Source organism: Rhincodon typus, chromosome 5 (assembly GCF_021869965.1).
Source record: "Rhincodon typus isolate 14 chromosome 5, sRhiTyp1.1, whole genome shotgun sequence".
Classification (NCBI taxonomy): domain Eukaryota; kingdom Metazoa; phylum Chordata; class Chondrichthyes; order Orectolobiformes; family Rhincodontidae; genus Rhincodon; species Rhincodon typus.
In genome coordinates, this window is record NC_063336.1 from 23,242,070 (window position 1) to 23,269,067 (window position 26,998).

Genomic DNA, 26,998 nt, shown 5'->3' on the forward strand with positions numbered 1-26,998 from the left:
GGATCCTGGAGGCCTAGTCTTCATGGGATCCAGTATCAGGAAGGTAAGCCATTTTCTTTTGGGTTTCACAGGGTGGGGGTCTTGGGAGAGAGAGACAGGAGGAAGTGAAAGAGGGTAAAATTCAACACCTGCTCCGTTGTCGCCCTCCCTGCCACCGCCAAATCGATGCTCGGTTGGGGCAAATGGAGACACACAACAATCTAGCAGGTACGTTGCACCAGTCACCCAGTTGGGAAACTAGCCATTCTTCTCATTGGGAAAGCTGATAATCGAGCTGGTGATGAGTTAATGCCCTAAAGGGCAGTTCATTAGCACTTAAAGAACTTAATTGTGCAATGAGTCAAGAAGGTCATCCATGGACCTTCTCACCCAACACTTAATTGTTGAAGTGATGAGAGAACTCTGTCTCTCCAGGGCCATCACCCTGTTGAATATCCTGCTGGTTATTGCCAAAAGGGCTAATCACACTCGCTGAAAATCTTTGGGTCAATAATATAGTCTTTGCACGCATTTGTGAATGTGTGTGGTAAATGGTTCAGGTGATGATGCCGAGTCAGAATTATTGTGTGCCTGGGGATTGGAGCATGCCCAGAGATTGAAGATGCTGGTGACTATGTGGGGAGCATGTGAAGAGTTCAGGGGGAGTCAGTAGGTATGGGGCAGGGGCGGTGCATGGGTAGTGTGGAGAGGTAGTTGTGAAGTTATTCAGGAGTTCGACATGATTTTACATAAGAACATAAGAACTAGGAGCAGGAGTAGGCCGTCTGGCCCTTTCAGCCTGCTCCACCATTCAATAAGATCATGGCTGATCCTTTCATAGACTCAGCTCCACTTATCCGCGTTCTCACCGTATCCCTTAATTCCTTTATTGTTCAAAAAAAATCTACCTTTTCTTTAAAAACATTTACTGAAGTAGCATCAACTACTTCACTGGGCAAGGAATTCCATAGATTAACAACCCTCTGGGTGAAGAAATTCCTTCTCAGTTCAGTCCTAAATCTGCTCCCTTTAATCTTGAGGCTATGCCCTCTTGTCCTAGCTTCACCTGCCAGTGGAAACATCCTCTCTACTTCTATCTTATCTATTCCCTTCATAATTTTATATGTTTCTATAAGATCCCCCCTCAATCTTCTGAATTCCAATGAATATAATCCCAATCTACTCAGTCTCTCCTCATAAGCCAACCCCCTCAACTCCGGAATCAACCTAGTGAACCTCCTTTGCACCCCCTCCAGTGCCAATACATCCTTTCTCAAGTAAGGAGACCAAAACGCGCACAGTACTCCAGATGTGGCCTCACCAGCACCTTGTACAGCTGCAACATAATCTCTCTGCTTTTTATTTCAATCCCTTTAGCAATGAAGGGCAAAATTCCATTTGCCTTCCTAATTACTTGTTGTACCTGCAGACCTACCTTCTGTGATTCGTGCACAAGGACACCCAGGTCCCTCTGCATAGCAGCATGCTGCAACTTTTTACCATTCAAGTAATAATCCTTTTTACTATTACTCCTACCAAAATGTATGACTTCACATTTATTTACATTGTATTCCATCTGCCAGACCATTGCCCACTCACTCAATGTATCTATGTTCCTCTGCAAAGTTTCACAGTCCTCTGCACACTTTGCTTTGCCACTCATCTTAGTGTCATCTGCAAACTTTGACACCCTACACGTGGTCCCCAACTCCAAATCATCTATATATGTTTAATCTGTCTATCTTTTCCTAGGTAACAATCTAGGTAAATGAGTCGGATTATTCTCATTCAGGCAGTCTTGTGAGCTTGGAAATTTCCTATTGGAAGTTTAAAATTCCTTGGCAATTCCTGTGGATTCTGCACATTAGGAAGCCCAAGGAATCCTAATATGAATCTTTGGGAGTACGTATGGTTTCGGATGGTCTGATCTGGGCCTCTGTAATGAGAGCTGAGATGGTTAATGTGCAGACGATGATAACGCATAACAAAATCAGGAATTGCTGGAAAAACTCAGCAGGTCCAGCAGCATCTGTGGAGAATGGGCGGCACGGTGGCTCAGTGGTTAGCACTGCTGCCTCACAGCACCAGGACCTGGGTTCAATTCCAGCCTCGGGTGACTGTCTGTGTGGAGTTTGCATGTTCTCCCTGTGTCTGTGTGGGTTTCCTCCGGGTGCTCCGGTTTCCTCCCAGGTCCAAAGATGTAGGTGGATTGGACATGGTAAAATTATCCATAGTGCCCAGTGATGTTTAGGTTAGGTGGTTTAGACATGGGGAAGTGTAGGGATAGGGGAGTGAGTCTGGGTGGGATGCTCTTCAGAGGGCTGGTGTGTACTTGTTGGGCCTGTTTCCACACTGTAGGGATTCTATGATTAATCTTTAGGGTCTGTTGACCGTTCTTCAGAACCGAAGTTTCTGTGTCTTTTCCACAGATGCTGCCTGACCTGAATTTTTGATTTTGCTTCTGATTTCCAGCATCCACAGTTCTTTTTTTTGTATGATAATGTATGGGCTACATGCCAGAAGGAGATAACAAAGACCTAATAAAACTAGGAAGTGAGTGTCTGAGATATACAGAATGAGAAACCTAGAAAACAAAGATGACAGGAAAGAGGTAATGGTGGAATAAGTGAAGGAGAGTTAATTGCAACTGAAATTGTATCAACTCCAGATATTTGATACAGAATTATGATACAATTAGAGCTCCTCTTTGAGGTAAGGACAGAATCTGTTTGATTAGAGTTGAGAAGCAAAAAGTGGGTAATCAAAGACAAAGGGTGGTAGTGGACGGAAAATATTCAACATGGTTGTCAGTTATGAAAAGTGTACCACAAGGATCTGTTCTGGGTCCTCTTCTATTTGTGATTTTTGTAAATGATTTGGATGAAGGAGTGGAAGGGCAGACGATACGAAGGTGGGTCGAGTTGTGGATAGTGCGGAGGCTGTTCTAGGTTACAAAGGGACGTTGATCGGATGCAGAGCTGGGCTGAGAAGTGGCAGATAGAGTTTAACCCTGAAAAGTGTGAGGTGATTCATTTTGGAAGGACAAACCTGAAAGCAGAATACAGGGTTAACGGAAAGATTCTTGGCAGTGTGGAGGAGCAGAGGGATCTTGGGGTTCATGTCCACAGTTCCCTGAATGCTGCCACCCAGGTGGATAGAGTTGTTAAAAAGGCATATGGTGTGTTAGCTTTCATTAATAGAGAGAGTGAGTTCAAGAGCCGTGAAGTTATGCTCCAGCTGTACAATAGCCCGGTTCAGCCACATCTGGAGTATTGTGCCCAGTCCTGGTCGCCTCATTACAGGAAAGATGCAGAAGCGTTGGAAAAGGTGCAGAGGAGATTTACCAGGATGTTGCCTGGAATGGAGGAAAGGTCTTACGAGGAAAGGTTGCGAGAGCTCGGGCTTTTCTCTTTAGAACGACGAAGGATGAGAGGTGACTTGATAGAGGTGTACAAAATGATCAGAGGTATCGATAGAGTAGACAGCCAGAGACTTTTTCCTAGGGTGGAGGTAGCTATTACGAGGGGGCATAGTTTTAAAGTGAGTGGAGGTAGATATAGGGGAGACGTCAGAGGTAGGTTCTTCACTTAGTGAGTGGTAGGGGCGTGGAATGCATTGCCGGTAGTGGAGTCGGCCTCATTAGGGGCATTTGAATGGCTATTAGATAGGCATATGGATGATAGTATAAGGTAGGGATGGAGGTTAGATAGACCTTAGGTTTAGGATAAAAGTTCGGCATAACATTGTGGGCCGAAGGGCCTTACTGTTCTATGTTCTATGTTCTATCATGTTATTCTGTACATCTCCAAACCTGAGAGAGACAGAGGAGTAAGTCTTGAGCAAAGTCATAGAAGTTCAGACCTGTAGAGTGGTGATACTAGGGGAAACCTTAATTATAATTGGGATGATAAAGAGGAAGAAAAGGGAAGAATTTCTGACAGGTATTCATGAGGATGTCTTTGACCAGTATGTTCCTCATTCAACTGAGAAGGAAGCATCTGACCCTGGGGAATGAGGTGAGATTGGGCTTAGATAAGATTGATTACTATATTGTAGGTTTTAGATTTGTAATGGAAAAGAGCGAAAAACAATCTAAAGTAGAACTTTTAAATTGGAATAGGCCTAACTTCAGTGGGATGAGCAGAGGCCTAGCCAGGGTAAAATGGTATCAAAAACTGACAGGAAAAATTGTAGGACCAATGGGTGATCTTGAGGAAGAGACATTTCAAATACAGGGTAGTTATATGTCAGCAAGGTTGAAATGTAGGAGAACTGAGGCAGAACTCCCAGGATAATGGGGCAAAGAGGGTAATATATCTTTGGAGACACAAGGCATGTGTTGGGTTCGTTCCGAGACCAGTGAACAGGAGCCAGACAGAGACTGAGTAGAAGTCTTAAAGGTTGTCTTTATTGAAAGCACTTCTTAATGCATCTTTGAGCTTAAGCTGCTTACAGTCAGTAAACGTGGCTTTTTATACAGTACTGCAACAGATACTTGCGTGCAGAGCTTGTTTATACAGCATTCTTATAGTTATCTGTCCCTACTACGATAAACAGATGTTTTCTTTACAGAATATTCACTTATTGTATCTCTAACACAACATGACTCCTACAGGCATGACAACATTTGCCGTCACGCACCACTTTAGTCATTCACTTTAACCTGATCATATTTACTGTCACATGCCACTTTAGTCATACTAACTACCTTCTGATGCCGCCCGCCGCAGCGTGGCTAGAATTCTTACTTTTTTTAGTATTTACTTAGGGGATGCTGATGAAATACCACTCAAAGTAGAGATGATGGAGGAATGAATGGAGTAAAAACATCTGCTTATGCTTTGAACGGATAAGTTTATATCCCAGTTATTTATGGCAGAAATTATAGCAATACCAGAGGAGTGACAGAGATCTGGAGAGGAGCAAATGTGGCACCCTTATTCATGAGCGTCATTCCTATTAACCACAGGCCAGTCAGTTTGACATCACTAATGGATAAGGGTTTGGAAACAATAAGTGGAAGAAAAAAATATTTAGTGCTTGGAGAGGTTTGAATTACTTAAGGAAATTCAGTTGTGGATGCTTGCTTCACAAATCTAGTTGAACATTTTCGATAAGAACCAAAAAAGTTGATGAAGGGAATGTGGTGAATGTTGGAAAATGGATTTTAAGGAAGCATTTAACAAAGTACTACATAAAAGTCTCATAACAAAATTGACTGTGAAGAAATTGGAGGGTCGCAGAATTGTTGCAGTGCAGAAGGAGGCCGTTTGGCCCATTGTGTCTGCACTGCCTGTTCAAAAGAAAGCATTGTAACTTTGTGCCGTTCTCCTGCTTTTTCTCCATACCCTGGCACACTAGCTTTGTTTAAATGATCATCCAATACCCTCTTGATTGAACCTTCCTCCACCACCCTTCCAGGCAGTGCATTCCAGATTTGATCTACTCACTGTGTGAAATTGTTTTCCTCACCTCACAGCTTCTCAATTTTCAAATCACTTTAAGTCTGTGCCTTGTCAATCTTGAACCTTTTTCAGAGGAGGAGTGGTTTCTCCCAGCCTACTGTGTCCAGCCCCCTCATAATTTTGAAAACTTCTATTAGATCTTCTCATAGTTGCCTTCTCTCCAGAGACGGCAGCCTCTACAACTCCAATTTATCCTTATAATTGAAGTTTTCCATTCCTGTGGTCTAAAAAGTCTCTTAAACAAGTTCAGCATCATCTCCTTGCTCTTGTATTCTGTGTCCTTAACAGTAAAGCCCAGGCTGCTATAGGCTTTATTTATTGCTCTTTCCCCTTGACTGTGATCCATAATGATCTGTGCAGGTTTATAGTCAAGTCTCTTGGTCAGTGTCAGTCTAGAGAAAACATTGGTTTAAGGATAGTCAACAGTGAGTTTATGGCAGTGAGTTTTTTTTCCAGATAGGAGGACAGTGTGTTCTCAGGAGTCACTGATAAAACCACTGACTTCTCTGCTGTAATTAACTAACTATATTCTTCTATTCATTTCTTCCCCTTGTGGTTTCCCTTCAGTGCATCTGATATTCACCTTAGGGCGGTTAGTTTCACAGTCTATCCAATCTCTGAATAAAGACATTTCCACTGTTTCCTATTGAATTTATTAGTGACTACCATATATTCATTACTCGCTAGTTTTGGACACATCAATAATTGAGATGCCATAATGAACAGAATTTTATTTGGAACTATAAATTCAAGTAGTGAAGGGGAACTTGCTTTACAGTACAAAGAAATCCTTACCAGGAAAATGATTGACAGGGGCTTCCATTAACTGGTCTTCAATAATGTTTTCTTTTACAACAAGAATTCTAAATTAAATCCTTATAAAAACAGGTAGTTATGTCAATAACATATCCTGACAGGTTTTTAAAGCAACCGAGACTTTCAGTCTATTTCGTTCCTTGAAGTCATCGATAATGCTGGGACTTTCATAACTCTACCAAAGTAGTTTGGGGAATGGAAGGCCAAAATGCTTGTGAGCAGAAATAGAAGTGGATTGTACACAACTGTCATGCAATGGATGATGACTTAGCAAGACTTTTGGAATAATTTTGGATATTATTGATGTGAGGTAATTTGCTGAGGCTGACGTTCAGTGTTAGGTAGCAATGTTTGCACTATTGTCACAAATGTGTTTTGGGTTAGGGTGATTAGGCCACAAACTATTTCAATTGGCATCACATGTAATGTTCAGTTTGAGGGAATTAATTGAATAACTTTTACTCACTATATTAGGTCGGTTGGCTATTGTATAATTTGTTGAGGCGAGAAGATCTTTCTCAGTTGAACTTAATTGAAATATTTCTTCACACCTGAAGCATCCTACAAATAGCATTACAGTAGCATTGACTAACATGCAAAAGTTAAATACCCAGACTTGTGAAGTGAACTATCTCAACATACTGATTGTGAATGTAAAAGTTGCAAAACATCAGTGCTCAAGAGAGGGAGGCATCTGTTGCAAGGCATGGCACATATTATTCAACTGAGCCCTGAATCGCTGGGTATCACAGAATCCCAGTGTTCATGATTGAATCAGTTTGAATCCTTAAATGAGACTTTACCCTTTTAAAATCTATTTAAATTTTAGAGGTAGGAGTGCACACTAAGCTTCATGCAGTTTAATTTCAAGACCTCTGTTGTTCAAATGGAGTGAAACATTCCAAAATTACTGCTTTAGTCTTGAAAGGATTGAATTCTGTGGCACATTGCCCAGCTATGTACAGCTTCTTTTAATATGCTCTGTTACCTATTACTTAGAATAGACTTGGTGGAAATAAAGTATATTATTCTTGGCACCAATGAGCTGTACCATTCAGTCCCTAAATATTACCAGCTTTGAGTACGGTTCACTTACTGAATATTATATAGGTGCCATGTGCCACTGCAATTTCAAGTTGTTATAAGCAATTTGTTAATTTTCTGTAAAGCCCTCCAGAGAGTTTTAATCGTGGCTGCAACAGGAACTGACTGATTTCTTCCAGTCCTTTTTCACCACTAACGTCATGATTTTTTTCTGTAAAGTCTTTGTTTACTTTGGAGTTTCTATCCCTCTGACTGCATTGACTCCATTACGCTTTCCGTCATGCCTAAATGTGAAGCATTGGATAACCTTTGTGACAGTTAAATGAAGGAACCATGTTCCCTTAAATATAATTAATTGTGAATACTTAGATTGAGTACTCTTCTGTGTAAGCATATTTTAGTCTTTAGCAACACACAAACAGACTTAGCATATTCTGCAAAATGTAATTTCCCCATCTTTAAAAATATGCACTGTGTGTAAATATGGGGTCTAGGGATTGATGCCATTTTATTCTTTAGCTCAGTAGTTCTCGTACTGTGGTCCTGGGATCTGTAGAGAGTCTGAGAGTCTACAAAATGATATAAATGCGGAAAACAGGAGCACGCTGTGCAGCGTAGAGTGTGCTGCAGTCTCACTTTGGAGGGGAGCATGAGTGGACGAGAGCTGAGAGAGGCATGAAAGTACACACTCGATTTCTTGAATCTTTGTTCAACAGTTTTCTCATGTAATGCTTCCATAATATGTAGTATTATAATTTAGGTAGGGGCAGGAGGTGATGATTACTAATTCATTTCAAAAGCAGGTCTTCACCAAAAAAAGATTGAAAATCACTGTTTTAGCTGCTCGGTTTTCTGCCTAATTGACACTTATGGAAGAGACTTATTTATTTGCAACCAAAACATTCATACTCATGGTTCACGGGTCACTGCATTGTTAAGAATTGCCTCGAGGAGCACATTTTCTAGCAGGACTAAAATGATATGTTGGCTAAAGGTTTGAAAATTTGGCTATAAATTTTAAGTGATTCAATAGTAGAGGCCTGTTGATCTTTATCATTATACCACGATAATTATATATCAGCATTTTGCTCACAATCCAGCAGTAAGATTTATTTAATTTTACTGTTTGCATTGCTTCAAAACCAATGAAGTGTCTTTTTTTCTTCCAAAGGTAAGCCTTAAGGACTCATTAATATTCCTGACTTGCAATACTTTTTTGTAACACGAAAAATAATACCTGGATCTGCAGTCTAATGTTGCTGTTTAATGAGAACACTCGCATTTATCCATTCTGGTCTACTAACTGGTCTGCTTTAGCAGTGTGCATAGTAAGTAGAGATCAAGCATGGTTGCTGTCGGAACAAGATTGGATGTCACATGATACTTGAAAACTACACAGATGTATTTCAGAGATAGTAGGAACTGCAGATGCTGGAGAATCTGAGATAACAAGGTGTAGAGCTGGATGAACACAGCAGGCCAAGCAGCATCAGAGGAGCAGGAAGGCTGACGTTTCAGGCCTAGACCCTTCATCAGAAATGGGGGAGGGGAAGGGGGTTTTGATATAAATAGGGAGAGAGGGGGAGGCGGATAGAAGATGGATAGAGGAGAAGATAGGTGGAGAGGAAACAGACAGGTCAAAGAGGCAGGGATGGAGCCAGTAAAGGTGAGTGTAGGTGGGGAGGTAGGGAGGAGATAGGTCAGTCCAGGGAGGACAGACAGGTCAAGGGGGCGGGATGAGGTTAGTAGGTAGGAAATGGGGGTGCAGCTTGAGGTGGGAGGAGGGGAAAGGTGGGAGGAAGAACAGGTTAGGGAGGCGGGGACGAGCTGGTCTGGTTTTGGGATGCGGTAGGGGGAGGGGAGATTTTGAAGCTTGTGAAATCCACATTGATACCATTGGGCTGCAGGGTTCCCAAGCGGAATGTGAGTTGCTGTTCCTGCAACCTTCGGGTGGCATCGTTGTGGCACTGCAGGAGGCCCAGGATGGACATGTCGTCTGAGGAATGGGAGGGGGAGTTGAAATGGTTCGCGACTGGGAGGTGCAGTTGTTTATTGCGAACCAAGCATAGGTGTTCTGCAAAGCGGTCCCCAAGCCTCCGCTTGGTTTCCCCGATGTAGAGGAGGCTACAACGGGTACAGCGGATACAGTATACCACATTGGCAGATGTGCAGGTGATCATCTGCTTGATGTGGAAAGTCTTCTTGGGGCCTGGGATGGGGGTGAGGGAGGAGGTGTGAGGCGGTTGCAGGGAAAAGTGCCGGGTGTGGTGGGGCTGGAGGGGAGTGTGGAGCGGACAAGGGAGTCACGGAGAGAGTGGTCCCTCCGGAAAGCAGATAAGGGTGGGGAGGGAAAAATGTCTTTGGTGGTGGGGTCGGATTGCAGATGGCAGAAATGTCGAAGGATGATGCGTTGGATCCGGAGGTTGGTGGGGTGGTATGTGAGGACGAGGGGGATTCTTTTTTGGTTGTTATTGCGGGGACGGGGTGTGAGGGATGAGATGCGGGAAATGTGGGAGACATGGTGGAGGGCGTTCTCGACCACTGAGGGGGGGAAGTTGCGGTCCTTGAAAAACAAGGACATCTGAGATGTACGGGAGTGGAATGCCTCTCCACATGTTAAAATTGTATATTCTGTCCTTATTATTGGTAAGACAACACAAGCAGATTTCATTATAAATGTGGACATCAGAATGCATAATAAAGTTGACAACATGTAGACATCACATATTTAATGTGGATAATGTATTTGTCATCGGTACTATAAAATTATATATATATATAAAACATATATCATTTCTTGACTGTCATATTTCCATTATTGCCATTGGGTTAATTTTCTGTCTCACACTTCAAGCATTTTTGTTTAAATATCCGTGGATGACAATTGCTTTAAGCCAAGAGGTGTGTGCAATCACGTTGTCAAGAAAAGATGCAGACAGAAAGTCAGAGTTGTGACTAATGGATTACCTCAGGAAAAACTCATTCACTGTTTATTTACTGGCAAGTAGACATTATGGCCTTAAAGGAACATAGCTTTAGCAAAAAACATTTTGTAATTCATGGCCTCATATTATCCTACAGAGCAGCGTATCATCTAATCTACCTTGAGCAAGAGCATGGGATGTGCCTCACTGGTATATTGAAAAGCAGTACATTACACCCACATGTGCATCACTCTACATGTGTCAGACTTTAATAGCAATTTAAAATAATTTGTATAAAAAGGCACAAACTGGCAGCTGCTTAACCAATGAGAGCTTAATATTGTATTTCCAATCTGAGTGATCTTTGCTCTTGTTTATCTAATTTATTTAACTTGGATACTTCTCTTTTAAAGAGACATGGTTTTACTTTTCAGCAGAACAATGCATTGTATATTACTTTAAAACTATACTACTTTCACTAAGACTACTTTCATTATCAAGCATCTTGCTATTGCCCTTATGGTGCTCTGGACCCATATGAAGCTTAGTAGATTTCCTCGTTTTTCCAGACTTGTGGGGGGACGTAGTAACAAAGTGGGTAACATAGATCAGGTTAAGTTGAAATGTTAATGTTTTCTCTTCCTATGGATTCTATTAGACCTGCTGAGCATTTCCAGCATTTTCTGGTTTTATTGCTGTAATCAATAGCTGTTGCACTAACTCCTAGCTACTTTGGTGTAACATGGAACTTCCACATGAGAATTCAAAGCAGAGAGAAAAAAAATTATGTATGACTTGGCAACTGGCAACAATATAGAACACAGAATCAGCAAGTAAACACAAGGGGCGATGTGTGCTGACTGGTTGAGAATTAAAACCATGTCTCATGGACCATATTGTTGTCAACAAAATCCATTTACCCAGCTGTGGCTGTGAAGGTGAGGATTTGTCACTACATTAGTGAGCCATTCCAGTTGTTAAAATTGTAAAACGTGCAGTGGACATCTCTTGTCTGTTTTGTTTCTCTCCCTTCATTTCCTATTGTATAATTTGTTAGCTGTTGCTTAAAAGCTTAATTTCAAGAATGACATCTAATATTTATTACAATGACTGCTCAACTGATGAGCACCAGAGAGGGTTCTTCATTATTTACTTATTTGCCATACATGATTGTATAGCCAGCACTGCAGCAATTTCAGAAAGTTGGAAATACACAATTCCAAAAAGAGAGGATTTCAGACAGGAAGGTTCTGCCAAGACTCCCATTTTGGAAGTGGGCAGTCTGAACAGATTGCAGCTGTGTGTTCCAGGCCACCTGCAGGCTGACCTCCTGTTACACAGGCTGCCTCTGGGACGGTTAGAGCTTCCCCAGATTTACTGTCACATCTGTTACTTCAGTTGAAATGGACGGGAGTGGGATAAGCAGTCTAGATATATATATTAGAACACTCCAACAACAAAAAAAAACATGATCGAGGGAATAGAAAGTACATTAATACAGCGAGGAAACTTTTAAACAACTGCGACTGATTCTGTCGGATTCCACTTAAATGCAGTGATCATGATGTAACCAAAAGGGCTATTTTGCACAAAGCAAGGTTTCTCAATGTCAGTGAAATAACCTTGAGTTGTTTTACCTGGTTTATGACAACACTGAAGGACAAATTTTGCATAAGGTACTGGGAGGCCTGTCTGCTCTCATAAGTGCTTTAAGCTCCATCTAAATGAGTCAAACAAGATAGTTTCAATCAATACACCACCAAAGTGTCAACCTAGATTCAGAAATATAGAAACATGGAGATATTTAAGGCACTGAAGGAGGAGTTTTATGCCCTAATCCCCGTGTTGTCCAAAAGCAGAGTTATCCAGCCTTATTTCATCTTCTAGCTCTTGGTCTGTAGCCTTTTAATTTACGGTATCTTAAGTGCGCATTGAAGTGTTTTTTTTCTAAAATGTAATGAGAGCATCTGCCACTAGACAAGCTATAACCCACAAACTGTCTACATTAGGGGGAGGGCTACTGACTGAGTCAAGCTGACACTGCAGTCATGCCAAATTGTTTCATTTAGTTAGTAACAATAAGTACTGGTTGAGTGTTTTGTAAGGCTATAATTCATGTTTAAGATGCAGCAGGAAAAGAAACTTTCTGTTATAGCAGCCTTTGCAAATGGGATATTTCCTTATTTTTCTTCATTATTGGTACAGTTCTCTTTAATTAATAGAACCTAATTAATGATTTACTGTTACAGTAGCTTCTCAGAGGTACTCCTAAATTTGACAATCAGATTGGATATGTCGGTTAATCTTTGTTATGAGTGGCTCCATGAGGCCTTTTCCATTTCCTGTAAATCTGTTCCTCGTCTTGGGCATGTTCAAGATTCAGCTCCTGGTGAATATGACCCTTCACATTTTTCTAGCAACTTCAGTTAGTTTCTCCACATTCGGTTATTAATCACTTTAGTGTGATGTGCTGATTCAGCTTTAGAATTGATCAAAATGTCACCCTCGTTAAGGACCAACTTTGAAACTCATGAATCTAGGTTTAAGGCGTGGAGACTGAATGGCAAGGATATAGTAGCATCAGGTTTGTTAGACATCACAAGATCACAATGAAGTACCTTTATAATAGTTTGAAAAAGGTCTGAATTTCCAAGGGGTGATGAACTCATGCAGATTGCCCACTGTGCACACAAATGGGCTTTTTTCATATTGGAAGAATGAGAGGAGTGGGGTTCCACTGGTCCAGCTTTTCTGCCTTTTCATTTGCTTATCGTTTGGGCTCCCTATGTTTGGGACCTACCACATAATTGCACAGTGACTGATCAGGGAAGGAGCTGAGCTCCAAAAGCTTGCATTTTCAAATAGACCTGTTGGACTGTAATCTGGTGGCGTGTGATTTTTTTGGCCTTTTTTTGAAAAGAGGGAGCTCTGCATTTCTGAGAGGAAATTCCATTTGGGTCTCCCTTGGAAATGCGGAGCTGCACTTACAGGCTGACAGTTCTTTCATTGTGCAGGACCGTCAGAAGAAGACAAACCATGTCCATTTTCACAGCAGTCAGCTGCTGTACTCTGCCATTTAGAAATCACGACAGCTACTTTGACAATAACTACATAAGTGAGATGTTCGGGTGCTTGGAGGACACGGTGACAAAGGACCCAGGTAAATGATGCAGTTTTTAGGGTAGGTAGGAGTGGGTGCTGGTTTGGGAGGTGGGGTTGTCCAAGTGCAGAGTGGCAAGGCAAGTGAGGAATGTGCCCAGCAGTGGGGCAAGATGATATGTGTCCAGTGTTGAAGGGAAGGGAGCATTGGGCACAGAGAACTTGGGTGGAGAGGTGTTTTGGGAATGATGTCCAGTGGCAGGGAAAGAGGGGCTTTAGATGTGGAGTGAGAGAAGGATGTAGCATGCTCAGCAGTGAGGATGTGGGTGTTGGATTTGGTGATCTTGAGGGTGTCAGGGGTCTGGCAGAAGTACAGTTGGGTGTGCATCAAGGTGAGTTTGGGGTTAGTTGATCAGTTACTCAGGAATTAGACTGTGTATTTAATGTTATGCTGAACTGGCCCCTGCACAGTCAAAGCAAGTAACTCTTTCATCCCTGTGCTTCAGTAGTTCTGACCATCTCTGAAAGTAGGGAACTGCAGATGCTGGAGAATCTGAGATATCAAGGCGCAGGGCTGGATGAACACAGCGGGTCAAGCAGCATCAGAGGAGCAGGAAAGCTGATGTTTCAGGCCTAGACCCTTCTTCAGAAAAATCATTTTTCTGAAGGAGGGTCTAGGCCCGAAACGTCAGCTTTCCTGCTCCTCTGGTGCTGCTTGGCCTGCTGTGTTCATCCAGCTCTGCACCTTGTTATCTCTGAAAGTAGTATTTGGTTTTTCTGCCTTTTTCATTTGCTTATCGTTTGGGCTCCCTATGTTTGGGACCTACTACATTATTGTACAGTGACTGATCAGGGATCCTGCTACTCCGTGTTCAAAACCAGTATCTCTCCTGACCTGCACAGAGCAAGACCGTTGTTTCATGTTGGTAATTATTCCATCAAGAAGGCAACAATGCCATATTACATATGATGATCAGCTTTATAGACAAAGGTCCGCAACCCAGCTTCATAATCTTATTTCCTACATTTAATTATTGTCGACAACTGCAATACAAAAAACGCAGAACTTTATGGGTTCCTGGGCATTTCCTTTCTTGGATGACACATTTTCTAAATTAGGATGGCAGCTTGTTGCTGTGCATTACAGGAAAAAAGTTCAAAGTAGGAAAGGAAATGTTTCTTTTGCAGTTTTCAGTAATGTCAACCAATTGCTGATTCGGTTCTTGCAGGTTGAATTGAGTGAATTATTCCATGCCGATTAAATGCAAGGTCAGTTAAGAATGAGGAATCACAATTTTGCTACAGCTGACTAACAGTAAGATATAGAATATACAACATGGGTGTGGAAGATCTAACAACAGACTGCTATTGGAAAACACTTGTCTTGAAGATAACATGCACTTAAATGCAGAAATATTAGCTATTCAGTCATAGCTTTTCTAGAAATCTGTTAATCACGTGCCTTTGTAGCAAGTAGTTCTTATGCAAAAATGATTGTTTCTTTGTTTTGCATAGAATGAGATCAGTTTAAAATCTATTGAAACTTGCTGTTTCAACATCTGCTCCAGTTACACTACTAGAGTAAGATGTAATCCACTTCATTATATGCTTAAAATGAGTGTGAATTATTGATGCCGAACTTCAAGGAATCTTGAGAAAGTAAATTATTTTGATTAGCTTGTTTTATTCAATCCACAAGACTGAAGCGATTCTGTTTATACTAACATTTCTTCCATATAATTAACACTTTGATATATTTGAAACATTATCCTGTGATTTTGTTACCTTTCTTGCTTGTTGTAGCTAATGTAATCCTGTTAAATACGGGTAAAACTGTTGCTGTGACAGACGTTGAGAAAATTATGGTCGCCAATCTAGTCAGTTGCACATAACTAATTTTCTACTTTCTTTCTGTATTGTCTACACTTTTTGAATTGTGAATTGTGGGCTGTCTTTTTTTTGGAAATGCTCAACATGATCTTGTTAAACATTTTAAACATTTTCATGTTTGCAGAAAATTAGAAGATGCGCTATTTTATAAAAGTAGTTATACTGCTGCTGAGAGGCAGGTTTGTGTAGTGCAGCCTGCCCCTGAAAGGCCACAAAGTCTGCTATAATTCAGCTCATTTATTTTCAAGCACGTCCTGAAATCAATTGAGATTAAAACTGCACAGAGCAGAAAGTGACTTTGTTTTAGAAAATTCATTTTGTTGTTACAGTTTACAAAAAAAAAAGTTTTAAACTAATTGTGATGGTTAGAAGATACTCCTCCATACCTCGGTGACCTACTGTGGCATTGCTCATGGTGAGGTAGGAGAACAAAATAAGTTTTTAGTGCAATAGTTGGAGATCCTAATGCAGTTCTGAGCCTTTCATTCAGTTCCAATTATCATGAAAGAGCTTATTGTTCCATGAACAGGATTGGGGCCAGAGAATTTTAAGTGACAAGTGCTCTTCTTGAAAGAGAGTATAAGGATAAACCCACATCTACAAGCCAGTCAGTTCACTTTCTGTGTTGGGAAAGCTTTTTGACAGAATAATCTGGGACAAAGTTAACAATCATTTGGACAAGTACGGATTAGTTAAGGAAAACCAGGACAAATTTGTTAAAGGACAATTGTGTTTAACTAACTTGGTTTAGTTTCTTGATATCATGCAGTTGATGTGGACTTCCAAAAGGTGCTCAATAATGGTAAGCTTGCCAGCAAAGTTTAAGCTTGTGACATAAAAGGGACAGTAGCAGCTTAGATATAAAGCTGGCTGAATGACAGGAAACAGAGCTGTGATTGAATTGTTGTTGTTTGAGCTGGAGAAGGGAATGCAGTGGAGTTCCTCGGGGGGTCATTGTTAGGACTGTTGCTTTTCTTAAAATATATTTGATTTGGATGTACAGGGCACAGCTTCAAAACTTAAGAGGTCACAAAATTTGGAATTATTGTGAACTGTGAGGAGGATAGTGATAAATTTCAAAAGGACATTGAGTAGTGGAATGGGTGGGCACATAGTAGATTAAATTTAATGCAGAAAATTGAGAGATGCTTTTGTAGGAAGAATGGGGAAAGACTACATAAAATAAAGGATGCATTTCAAACGGTTATGCAAGAACAGCAAGACTAAAGGAGAGTGGAATTATTGTGAAAGTTGCAGTAGAATTTACTTGACTGTTTACTTGATTGGTGGGACATGGGTGTCATGGCATTCCCACAAGAGTGGTTCTAGTCGTTTCTTAAGTGTGCTAGGATTCTCTCTGTATAGGGGCTGAGGATTTTGATGCCAGGTACCCCTCCACCAATCTGGACCCTTTCTGATCTATTGTGGGTCGTCTTCTCCTGGAGTGAGAGAAAGGGAGGGATTGAGTGAGATGAAAATGCATGGCATTAGCTAGTATTAGTGCTGGTATAGGTGGTTGAAGTGGTGAGTGGAAGTTGGAGGCAAGGTGAGAGTAAGTGAGGGAAGATGTTGCAGGCAATTGTGACAGTGGCAGAGCATGAGCTTTGCTGGGAGATGGATGCAGTGGCAGCTATTGAGAGGTTCTAGCAGATGTGCAGTGGAACAAATTAGATCTTTGTGTTGTAACCATGCTATGATTCTATGATCACTAAGCCTTTCTGCAAACCGCTTGAAAGACAGTGATGTCCCTTTGACTTTGGATTTATAGGTAGATGACAAATTGCTTGGGACTTTTGATGTGTAAGTAATTCATTCTGCATTTTTTTTTAGTCAGCGGAATCTGGCTGAAATTACAGAACTGATCCACACAGCTTTTCTCGTGCATCGTGGTATAGTGAATATTATGGAGGTGACTTCGTCCCATGGGTCACTGAAGGATATGCAGTTTGGCAATAAGATGGCGGTCCTGAGTGGAGACTTTCTTCTGGCAAATGCATCTACAGGCCTTGCTCAGTTACAGAACACTAAGGTACTGAACTGCTGTTTTGCATAGCTTGTGTAACATACGAGAGAGCAGGTTCTTTTCATTGCAAATGATATGTTAATTAAAATCTAATTTCATGACGTGCATAAATGAATGCATTGTAACTGCTTCACAAACATTTGTAATAATAAGGAGGAGTCATTTCTATTTTAATTTGGCATAAAATGCAAGTTTTGTAACCACTGTGGTAAATTGTAGGCTGCTATTGTACTGATCATTTGTCTCTACAGATAACATCAACAATGGAAGAACCAGTTTGTTAGACTTCAGTTATCTTGGCACCTAAATTCTTTTATCTTTCTATTTTTCTCCTTTTTCCACTCTTAACACCCTTAACCATGATCTTTTCAACCAAACTTGGGACATCTCTGCCAGCATCAGTTCCTATTTGCTTGTCTTTAAATTCTCTCCCTAATTGCATACACCGCTACTTCCTCACGATTGATTTAAGTTTTCTTAAAAGTTCACCTCTTTGACTGCTCGTGGCAACCTCTCATTTGGATCAGCATTCATTTTCCTAGCGACATTGTCAAGAAGGCAGGTAGACCTTTAAATCTCTTCTAAAGCTAATATTGAGTTGCCAATTAGAGATGCTTGGAAGCTGGGCAATGACACTTTCCTAAATTAAATGACAGCTTCCTACATGTCATGTCAAGACGCAAAATGTGACCTCGATCATCAGCCTATAGAATCTTACGAAGCTTGTGTCTCAACAATAATGTAGTTCTCAGAATGACCTGCATTCAGGAGGTCATTCAGCCCAACTTGTTTGTACTGATTTTCAAAGATCTGGCCATTGATTTATGTCTGTAAATTTTGGAGGAGTCAGGTAGTGAGGTATTAACTGCACGGTTCCCAACATCTGACTTGCACTAGTTGCCACATATTTATACAGTTACCCCAGTTGAGTTTCTGATCAATGGTAGTCCCCAGGATGTTGATAGTAAGGGATTCAGTGATGGTGATACCATTGAATGCCAAGGGAGGATGTGCTCATTGGAGATGCTCATTGCCTGGCACAAATGTTACTTGCCACTTATCAGCCCTAGTTTGCATATTATTCAGGTCTTGCTGTATTTCGATATTGACTACTTCAGTATCTGAGGAATCACAAATGGTGTTGAATATTGTGCAATCATTAGTGAACGTCCCCATTTCTGAGCTTATGACAGGGGGAAAGTTAGTAATGAATCAGGCAAAGGAAAGGACACCACCCTGAAGAACTCCTGCAGTGATGTCCTGGAGTTCAATTGGCTCCAATGACAACAACTATCTGCCCTTTTGTCAATTATGTCTCCAGCTGGTGGACACTTTTCCCCGTGATTCCCATTGACTCCAGGTTTATGAGGGTTCCTTAATGCCACACTCAGTCTCTGGAAATGAGATAAACCAATTAGAGTTGAGATGAGGGGAAATCTCTTCACCTCAACAGCAGTGAGCCCGTGTAATTCTCGACCAGCGAAAGCGGTTAAGGCCGAAACATTACTTGGTTTTGAGAAGGAATTGGATATAGCACTTGGGACTAGAGGGATCAAAGGCTATGGAGGAGAATCAGGAACAGGTTATTGCTTTGGTGATCAGCCACGATCATAATAAATTTTGGAGCAGATTCGACGATCTGAATGCTTCTGTGTTAATTCTAAGAAGGCAAGTTCTGTGAACCTTAAGAAGCTTTCTTACGCTGTGGAATTGGCAGCTTCAAACAGATTGACAATAAGCTGTAAAGAAAATTATTTGAGGATATGAAAAATCCTGTTTAAATTTGTTTTTCTTAAAACTCTTTAAACAGTTTTTGTCTCTTTATCCATCTGCTACATGTAGATGTGTATTGAGGTTCTGTGAATTTACCTCAGATTATGTAAAAGCAAATGATATGTAGGGTATGCAGGGTAGTTTGATCTTAGTAGGATAATAGGTCAGCACAACATCGTGGGCCGAAGGGCCTGTACTGTGCTGTACTGTTCTATGTTCTATGTGGTAGGGGAGGGGCTGGGTGTGAAGCACATCTGATCTATCAATCCGTGCAACAAATTTGTAATCCAAGGCATACATATGGAGAAACTGGCTAAGATTGCCAGTTGTGCTTAGGCACACTAACAGTTAATTAGCAAATTTATTGTTTCAAAAAATTGTTGTGATGTGGGAACGTCCAGTTATTTTCAAAACATTATTGTAGCATAGTCAGTAACAGATGGAGCCAAACTCCCATCCATCTGCACAACGCATTCATCCCCATATGTATTTAGGGGCAACAATTAAATATGAGATTGAGGAATTTCTATCTTACACAGTTTTAATGAAATGCAAATCTCTTTGATTATTGCCAAGGGTAACTTTAGCTGATTCAATTATTCTTCCTCAGGCATTTATTTCCCTGTGGATACCATAAGTGTGTTTCCTGGAAGAAATGCTTTTGATACATTTTAAAAAAGATTTTAAGTGTTATGTAGTCTTCTGAATTTACAACAAAGTTGCTCCCTTTGTAGTGTGAGACTATGAATTACAGGCAAACATTGACTATTGTATTAACATTATATTATGTAACTAAATGCATTTGATAAGTAACAAAATGCCTAAATCATGGCAGATATTAACACTAGTAAAGAATGGCTCTTTTATTATGCAAACAGTGCAATAATTACAAAAGTCCACATGAACAGATGGGTCTTTAGATAATTTTTAAAAATGCAGAATATTTTCTAAATAAATACGCAATTGCATTCTCAGTGTCTTGGAATTAATAGTTAACTCCTGAGAAATTTTACAACAGTGAATTTTTTAGATTTTTTATATACTTTTTGTAATGTTAAGTGATGGATGCAATCTCTGCAAATGTTTAAGTCTTTTGAATCAATATTTCTGTTTGGAACTGCCCTGTATGGCTTTTCCAAGCAGGTAGTAATGCTTGTACTATGTAATCATAAAGTTACAATACTGCATTTTAATGGAATGATTGCTGGGCATTTTATAGTCTAGAGCATTACTTGATTGCCTTGAGTGGGGGAGGGTGGCACTGACAATTGTTCAGTGTTTCTTTTGCTTAGGGGGGTAATTATGATGGAGTCCTTAATTTTGCATGATCTATGGAAGGAATGCCCTTTTGATTCTATAATTCTTCACAGCTTTAAACCTTTTTCAAAGGCACAAAGCAAAATTTAATGTATGCCTGAAAAGCAAATGGGCCATCAAAGACTAGTTCTCATACATTTTAACTTGTGCAAGTTGATTTGAAAGGTTCTCCATCAACTGCTCGTAATAATCACTGTATAGATCTGTGTATATACACAGAAAAGGAAGTGATAAGTACTTTTGGCACACAGACTTAGAAACAATTTCATACTTGTGGGCAAAACTCCTTCATTTATACATTTGAAAGTTTCTCTATAATTATTATTGAGGTAAGTTTAATGATTTTCTTCCACAGTGTATTGAGACTGAAGTGTATGTTTCAATATCAGACTGTCGAGTTTGGTAGTTACTGCTTGGTACCAGCTTCAACAACAGAAGTATTCAGCATTAAGATTCAAATTTGACAAGCCATTTTTCTTTTATTCATTCATGGGATGAGGGTGTCACATGGTTAGGATGTCATCCGAGAGAGCATTTAAGAATCAACCACATTGCTGTAGGTCACGTACAGGCCAGACCAGGTAAGAATGGCAGTTTCCCTGCCTACAGGACTTGAGTGAACCAGAAGGATTTTTCCAACAATGAACAATTAGGACGGCACGGTGGCTCATTGGTTAGCACAGCTGCCTCGCAGCGCCAGGACCTGGGTTCGATTCCAGCCTCGGGCTACTGTCTGTGTGGAATTTGCACATTCTCCGTGGGTTTCCTCCAGGTGCTCTGGTTCCCTCACACAGTCCAAAGATGTGCAGGGTAAGTGGATTGGCTATGGTAAATTGCCCATAGTGTCCAGGGATGTTTAGATTAGGTGGGTTAGACAAGGGAAATGCAGGGGTAGGGGAATGGATCTGGGTGGGATGCTCTTCAGAGGGTCCGTGTGGACTTGGGCCAAATGGCCTGTTTCCACACTGTAGGGGTCCTATGATTCTATGAACAGTGCGTTTGTGGTCATCACTCAACTCTTAATTCCAGATTTTTACTGATGTCAAATTCCGCCATCTGTTGTCGTGGGATTCAGACCAGATCCCCGAATGTTACCCGGGTCTGGATTAACAGTCCACCGATAATACCATTCAGCCATCACCTTCCCACCATGGAATCAAGGGTTAAAAATTTCAACTTGGCTCATAGTTTTGGTTTTTATGAAATGATAGCCAAACCCTCCTCAACATTAATACAGGATCCTCGTATAAAGTAACATCCACTAATGAAACATACTTCCTGGTAAAAGAGATAATTCGTGGTGTGCATGAGGTATTTTGTTGTTTGCCTGTTTAGATGAAGAGAGTTCATCCTGCTGATGATTGTGGCTAACATGCACTGATTATGATATTGGCCTGTTGACGTAGAAATTTGAATATTCAAATTCCACCCTTCATGTTGTGGAGCTGAGTAATTTTTTGACCAGAAAATGTGGCCATAACCTGGTTGCTCATAAGCTAAAATGACCTAACAGTCTAGTCAGTTACATTTCAAGAAGACATCCCACTACCTCAGATAACTTTTGGCCTTGTACAGTCAGAGTGGGGGAGTAAGACTGAGACAGAGTAAGTAACTGGGAATTTGGGTCAAAGTGGGAATTTACTGGTAAATCTTTTACAGGTTCAATTCTTACTTCTAATGGGGTAAATGCTTAGAGGATGTTTCCTCTCTTGAGAGAGTCTAGCACCAGAGGGCAGAATCTTAGAATTAAGGGCTGCCAATTTAAGACTGAGATGAAGTGGAATTTCTTCTCTCAGAAGGTTGGGTGTCTTTGGAGCTCCTTGCCACAGAGAGCTGTGGGGGCAGAGCCCTTGTGTATATTTAAGGCAGAGTTAGATTTTTGATCAATCAGGGAATGAAGGGTTCTCGGGAAAGGGAAGGGAAGTGAATGTAAAGAGTATCAGATCAGCCATGATCCTGTGGAATGGCAGAGGATGTTCAAGGGGCTAAGGAACCTACTACTGTTCTTATATCTTATGGTCTTGCAGAATAAAAGTCACATCAGACCTAGAATCAATAGCTTTTAAGGAAGTTAAATAACATAGTTAAAAGGGAGCTGCCTGATAGTGGCAGTTATTTATTACCTGAAATTCGTAGCCTTAATGAGGCATTGATTACTGTAGCAGGAAGTTAAGAAAAATAAGTGACTTGTCACAGGCCTCTATGAAAGAAAGACTTAGTCAAAATGCAAGGTCAGTTTAAGGTGCATGGTCAGAGTGAGGGAGGCAGACGTTGCCTGAGTGGGACTGAGACAACTGGAAATTTGGGACCTTGAGCAGTAATCTCAGGATTACTCTCAGTCTCATATTCTGGTGAACACAAGAACTGTCAAGATTGATTAACCGAATATGTGGCTGGAGAACTGGATGGGGAGTATCAGATTTCTGAGGAATTAGGACTAGTTCTGAGGCAGGTGAGACCTGTACAAACTGAAGAGGTAAGACCTTAATGGGACTGGGACTGATCCCCGCAGGGAGATTGACTAGAGCTGTCGGGGTGGGTTTAAACTAGCTTGTCAGGGGAGTGAAAGTCTGAGGAATAACCCAAATTTGAAGGAAGGAAAGTTAGTAATAAGAAACCAAAAAGGTTCTGGGAAAACTAGAAGACAGAGAAAATAAAGTCAATCATCGAGTATGCTTTGAAAGCAGAATGACTTCAAAAAGACAAAGTTTAAAGCACTCTATCTGAATGCACGTAACATTCGTATGAAGATAGATGATCAAAAGACTCCAATAGAGATACAGGAATTTGATCAAATTGCCACTACAGAAACATTATAATGAAGACACAAGGAAGCTCCTGGGTGATTGAGACAAATTGAGTGTGTGGGCAAATGCATGGCAGATGCAGGATAATGTGGATAAATGCGAAGTTATACACTTCAGTATTGAAGAAAAGACACAGTATTATTTAGACATATTGAGAAATATGAATGTACAAAGGGATCTGGATGTCCTATACCAGTCAATGAAAGTAAATGGGCAGACACAGCAAGCAATTAGTAAGCCAAATGTTATGTTGGCCTTCATTGCTAGAAGATTTGAGTTCAGAAGGAGGGATGCCTTACTGCAGTTATAAAGGTCCTCAGTCCAACCTCATCAGGAGTATTGTCTGCAGTTTTAGTCTCCCTACCAAAGAAGGGATTTCCTTGCCATGTAAGGAACACAGCAGAGATTTAGCTAGACTGACATGAGAGCTGGCTGGACTGTTGTATGAGGAGAAATTGGTTCAACTGGATGTGTATTCACTGGAGTTGAGAAGAATGTGAGAGCATCTGATTGAAACATATAACATTCTAACAGGGCTGGACAAGCTAGATGTAGGGAGGATGTTTTCCCTGTTTGGAAGTCTAGAACCAGTTGTCACTGTCTCACGATACAAAGTAAGCCATTTAGGGCAGAGATGAGGAAAAGTTTCTTCACTGAGGGTGGTCACCTCATGGAATTTACTACCACAGAAGGCTATGGAGGCTGCATCACTGAATATATTCAAAAGATAGATTAATTATTAGATGTTAAAGGCATCAAAGGTATGGAGAGAAAGTGGAAATATGATATTGGAATAGAGGATGAATTGTGACTGTATCGAATGACTTAGCAGACTTGAATAACTGAATGGCTGACTCCTGGAACTTGTTTTCTACATTTCTGTGCCTTACGGTCAGTTTATCAGTGTAAGAGAGACTGTGCATATGTCAGTTGACTTTAAGAGACATGCCCATATGAGCCCCATAGCCTTTGATACCTTTCCCTCATTAAAAAATTGTCTATCTCAGATTTAAATTTAATTATTGAATGAGCCTCGGCCATCATTTGACAAGGAGCGTTCCAAACCTCCACAGCCCTGTAAGTGTAGACGAGTTTTCTAGCATATCTCCTGAATGGCCTGGCCCTCATTCTTAAACTATGCCCCAAGTTCTAGAATTTTCAACCAGTGGGAATAGTCTATCTACTCTATCTTTCCTGTTATCCTCCTTTTCTTCTGCAAATACTGAATCAAAATAATAATTCAGCATGTCTACCATTTCGCTATTGTAGTTGACAGTATCCCCATTCTCAGTCTTCACTAGGCCAATAGCACTCTTAACCAGAGATAACAAGGTGTAGAGCTGGATGAACACAGGAGACCAAGCAGCATAAGACGAGCAGGAAAGCTGACATTTTGGGGATACCCTCCTCTGATGCTGCTTGGCCTGCTGTGTTCATCCAGCTCTACACCTTGTTATCTCAGATTCTCCAGCATCGGCAGTTCCTACTATTTCCACAGCACTCTTAACCATCTGCTTTTCCTATATGTAATATAAAATCTCCTCTTGTCTTTTATGACCCTTGCAAGTTTCCTTTCACAATCATTTTAACTGTTCTTATAAGCTGCCTTGAGGCCATTTGTTGATCTTAGTATTTGTCCCATTCCCGTTATGCTGTCTCTTATCTCCTTAGATGCCCATTGCTTTTTTTGTGTGAGATGGAGATTTTCCTTTTCATGGGTACAAATTGCTTCAGAATGGCATTAAATGTTTCTTTGAACACCCTCCACTGTTCCTTGGTTGTTTCACCTCTTAGCAGAGTTTCCCAGTTTACTGTGGACAGGGTCTCTGCCTCATCGCAGTAAAGTCTGTCATACTTAAATCCAAAAGTCCAGTATCCAATCTTTGCTTATGTCTTACAAAGGATACATGGAACTCAATCACGTTATGATCGCTATTTGACAAATGTTCACAAACACATAGGTCACTAATTTAACTCAGGCTCATTCTTTAATACTAGATCCAATATTGCTTGTTCCCTTGTCACATCCAAGACACTTTGCTGTAGGAACCTATCCTGGACACACTGTAGAAATTCATAACTTTTCTGGCAGGTGCTTCTCTGTCTCTCCCAGTCTATGTTAAGGTTTCAATACTCCTTTAAATACGCCTCCTTTGACGAACAGTCAGTCCTCAGTAAAGGGCTCATCTTTGTCCCCCTCCACCCACACATCAACGAATACCGCTCACGCTTGGACATAGAGCAGTTTTTCCGCCGCCTCCACCTCCACGCTTACTTCTTCAACCGTGAACCTAACCCTCCCCCTACTGACCCCTTCTCCCACTTCCAACACACCCCCTCCTCCTGGACACCACCCCAAGGCCTCCTACCCTCCCTCGACCTCTTCATCTCCAACTGCCGTCGAGACATCAATTGCCTCAACCTCTCCACCCCTCTCGCCCACTCCAACCTCTCCCCCACAGAACGTGCAGCCCTCCGCTCCCTCTGCTCCAATCCCAGCCTCACCATAAAACCCGCGGACAAGGGAGGCGCAGTTGTAGTATGGCGCACTGACCTCTACATCACCGAGGCCAGACGCCAACTCTCCGACACCTCCTCCTACCGCCCCCTTGATCACGACCCCACCCCTGAGCACCAAACCATCATCTCCCAAACCATCCACAACCTCATCACCTCAGGTGACCTCCCACCCTCGGCCTCCAACCTCATCGTTCCCCAACCTCGCACCGCCCGCTTCTATCTCCTTCCCAAAATCCACAAACCTGAATGCCCTGGTCGACCCATTGTCTCCGCCTGCTCCTGTCCCACCAAACTGATCTTCAACTATCTGGACTCCATTTTCTCCCCCTTGGTCCAGGAACTCCCTACCTATGTCCGTGACACCACCCATGCCCTCCACCTCCTCCAGAACTTCCAATTCCCCGGTCCCCAACACCTCATCTTTACCATGGACGTCCAGTCCCTCTACACCTGCATTCCCCATGCAGATGGCCTTAAGGCCCTCCGCTTCTTCCTGTCCCGCAGGCCCGACCAGTCCCCCTCCACTGACACCCTCATCCGCTTAGCCGAACTCGTCCTCACCCTCAACAACTTCTCTTTCAATTCCTCCCACTTCCTACAGACAAAGGGGGTAGCCATGGGTACCCGCATGGGCCCAAGCTACGCCTGCCTCTTTGTAGGTTACGTGGAACAATCCCTCTTCCGTACCTACACCGGCCCTAAACCCCACCTCTTCCTCCGTTACATTGATGACTGTATCGGCGCCGCCTCGTGCTCCCACGAGGAGCTTGAACAGTTCATCCACTTCACTAACACCTTCCACCCCAACCTTAAGTTTACCTGGACCATCTCTAAGACCTCTCTCCCCTTCCTGGACCTCTCTGTCTCCATATCGGGCAACCACCTAGAAACCGATATTCATTTCAAGCCCACCGACTCCCACAGCTACCTAGAATACTCCTCCTCCCACCCACCTTCCTGCAAAAATGCTGTCCCCTATTCCCAATTCCTTCGCCTCTGCCGCATCTGCTCCCAGGATGAGGCATTCCACTCCCGTACATCTCAGTTGTCCTCGTTTTTCAAGGACCGTAACTTCCCCCCCTCAGTGGTCGAGAACGCCCTCAACCGTGTCTCCCACATCTCCTGCAACTCATCCCTCACACCCCATCCACGCAATAAGAACCAAAAAAGAATCCCCCTCGTCCTCACGTACCACCCCACCAACCTCCGGATCCAACGCATCATCCTCCGACACTTCCGCCATCTGCAATCCAACCCTACCACCAAAGACATCTTTCTCTCCCCACCCTTATCGGCTTTCCAGAGGGACCACTCTCTCCGTGACTCCCTTGTCCGCTCCAC

At 41.8% G+C, this 26,998-nt stretch overlaps 1 protein-coding gene across 1 annotated transcript in view; it reads left to right on the plus strand.

Annotated features, from left to right (window-relative positions):
• The window catches only part of pdss2 (prenyl (decaprenyl) diphosphate synthase, subunit 2), a 215,125-nt gene that overhangs the window by 88,619 nt on the left and 99,508 nt on the right, over positions 1–26,998 (plus strand). The window contains exon 3 of the mRNA XM_048596699.1: positions 17,048–17,246. Coding sequence (XP_048452656.1) covers positions 17,048–17,246 — 199 coding nt within the window. The remainder of the gene's footprint in view (positions 1–17,047; positions 17,247–26,998) is intronic.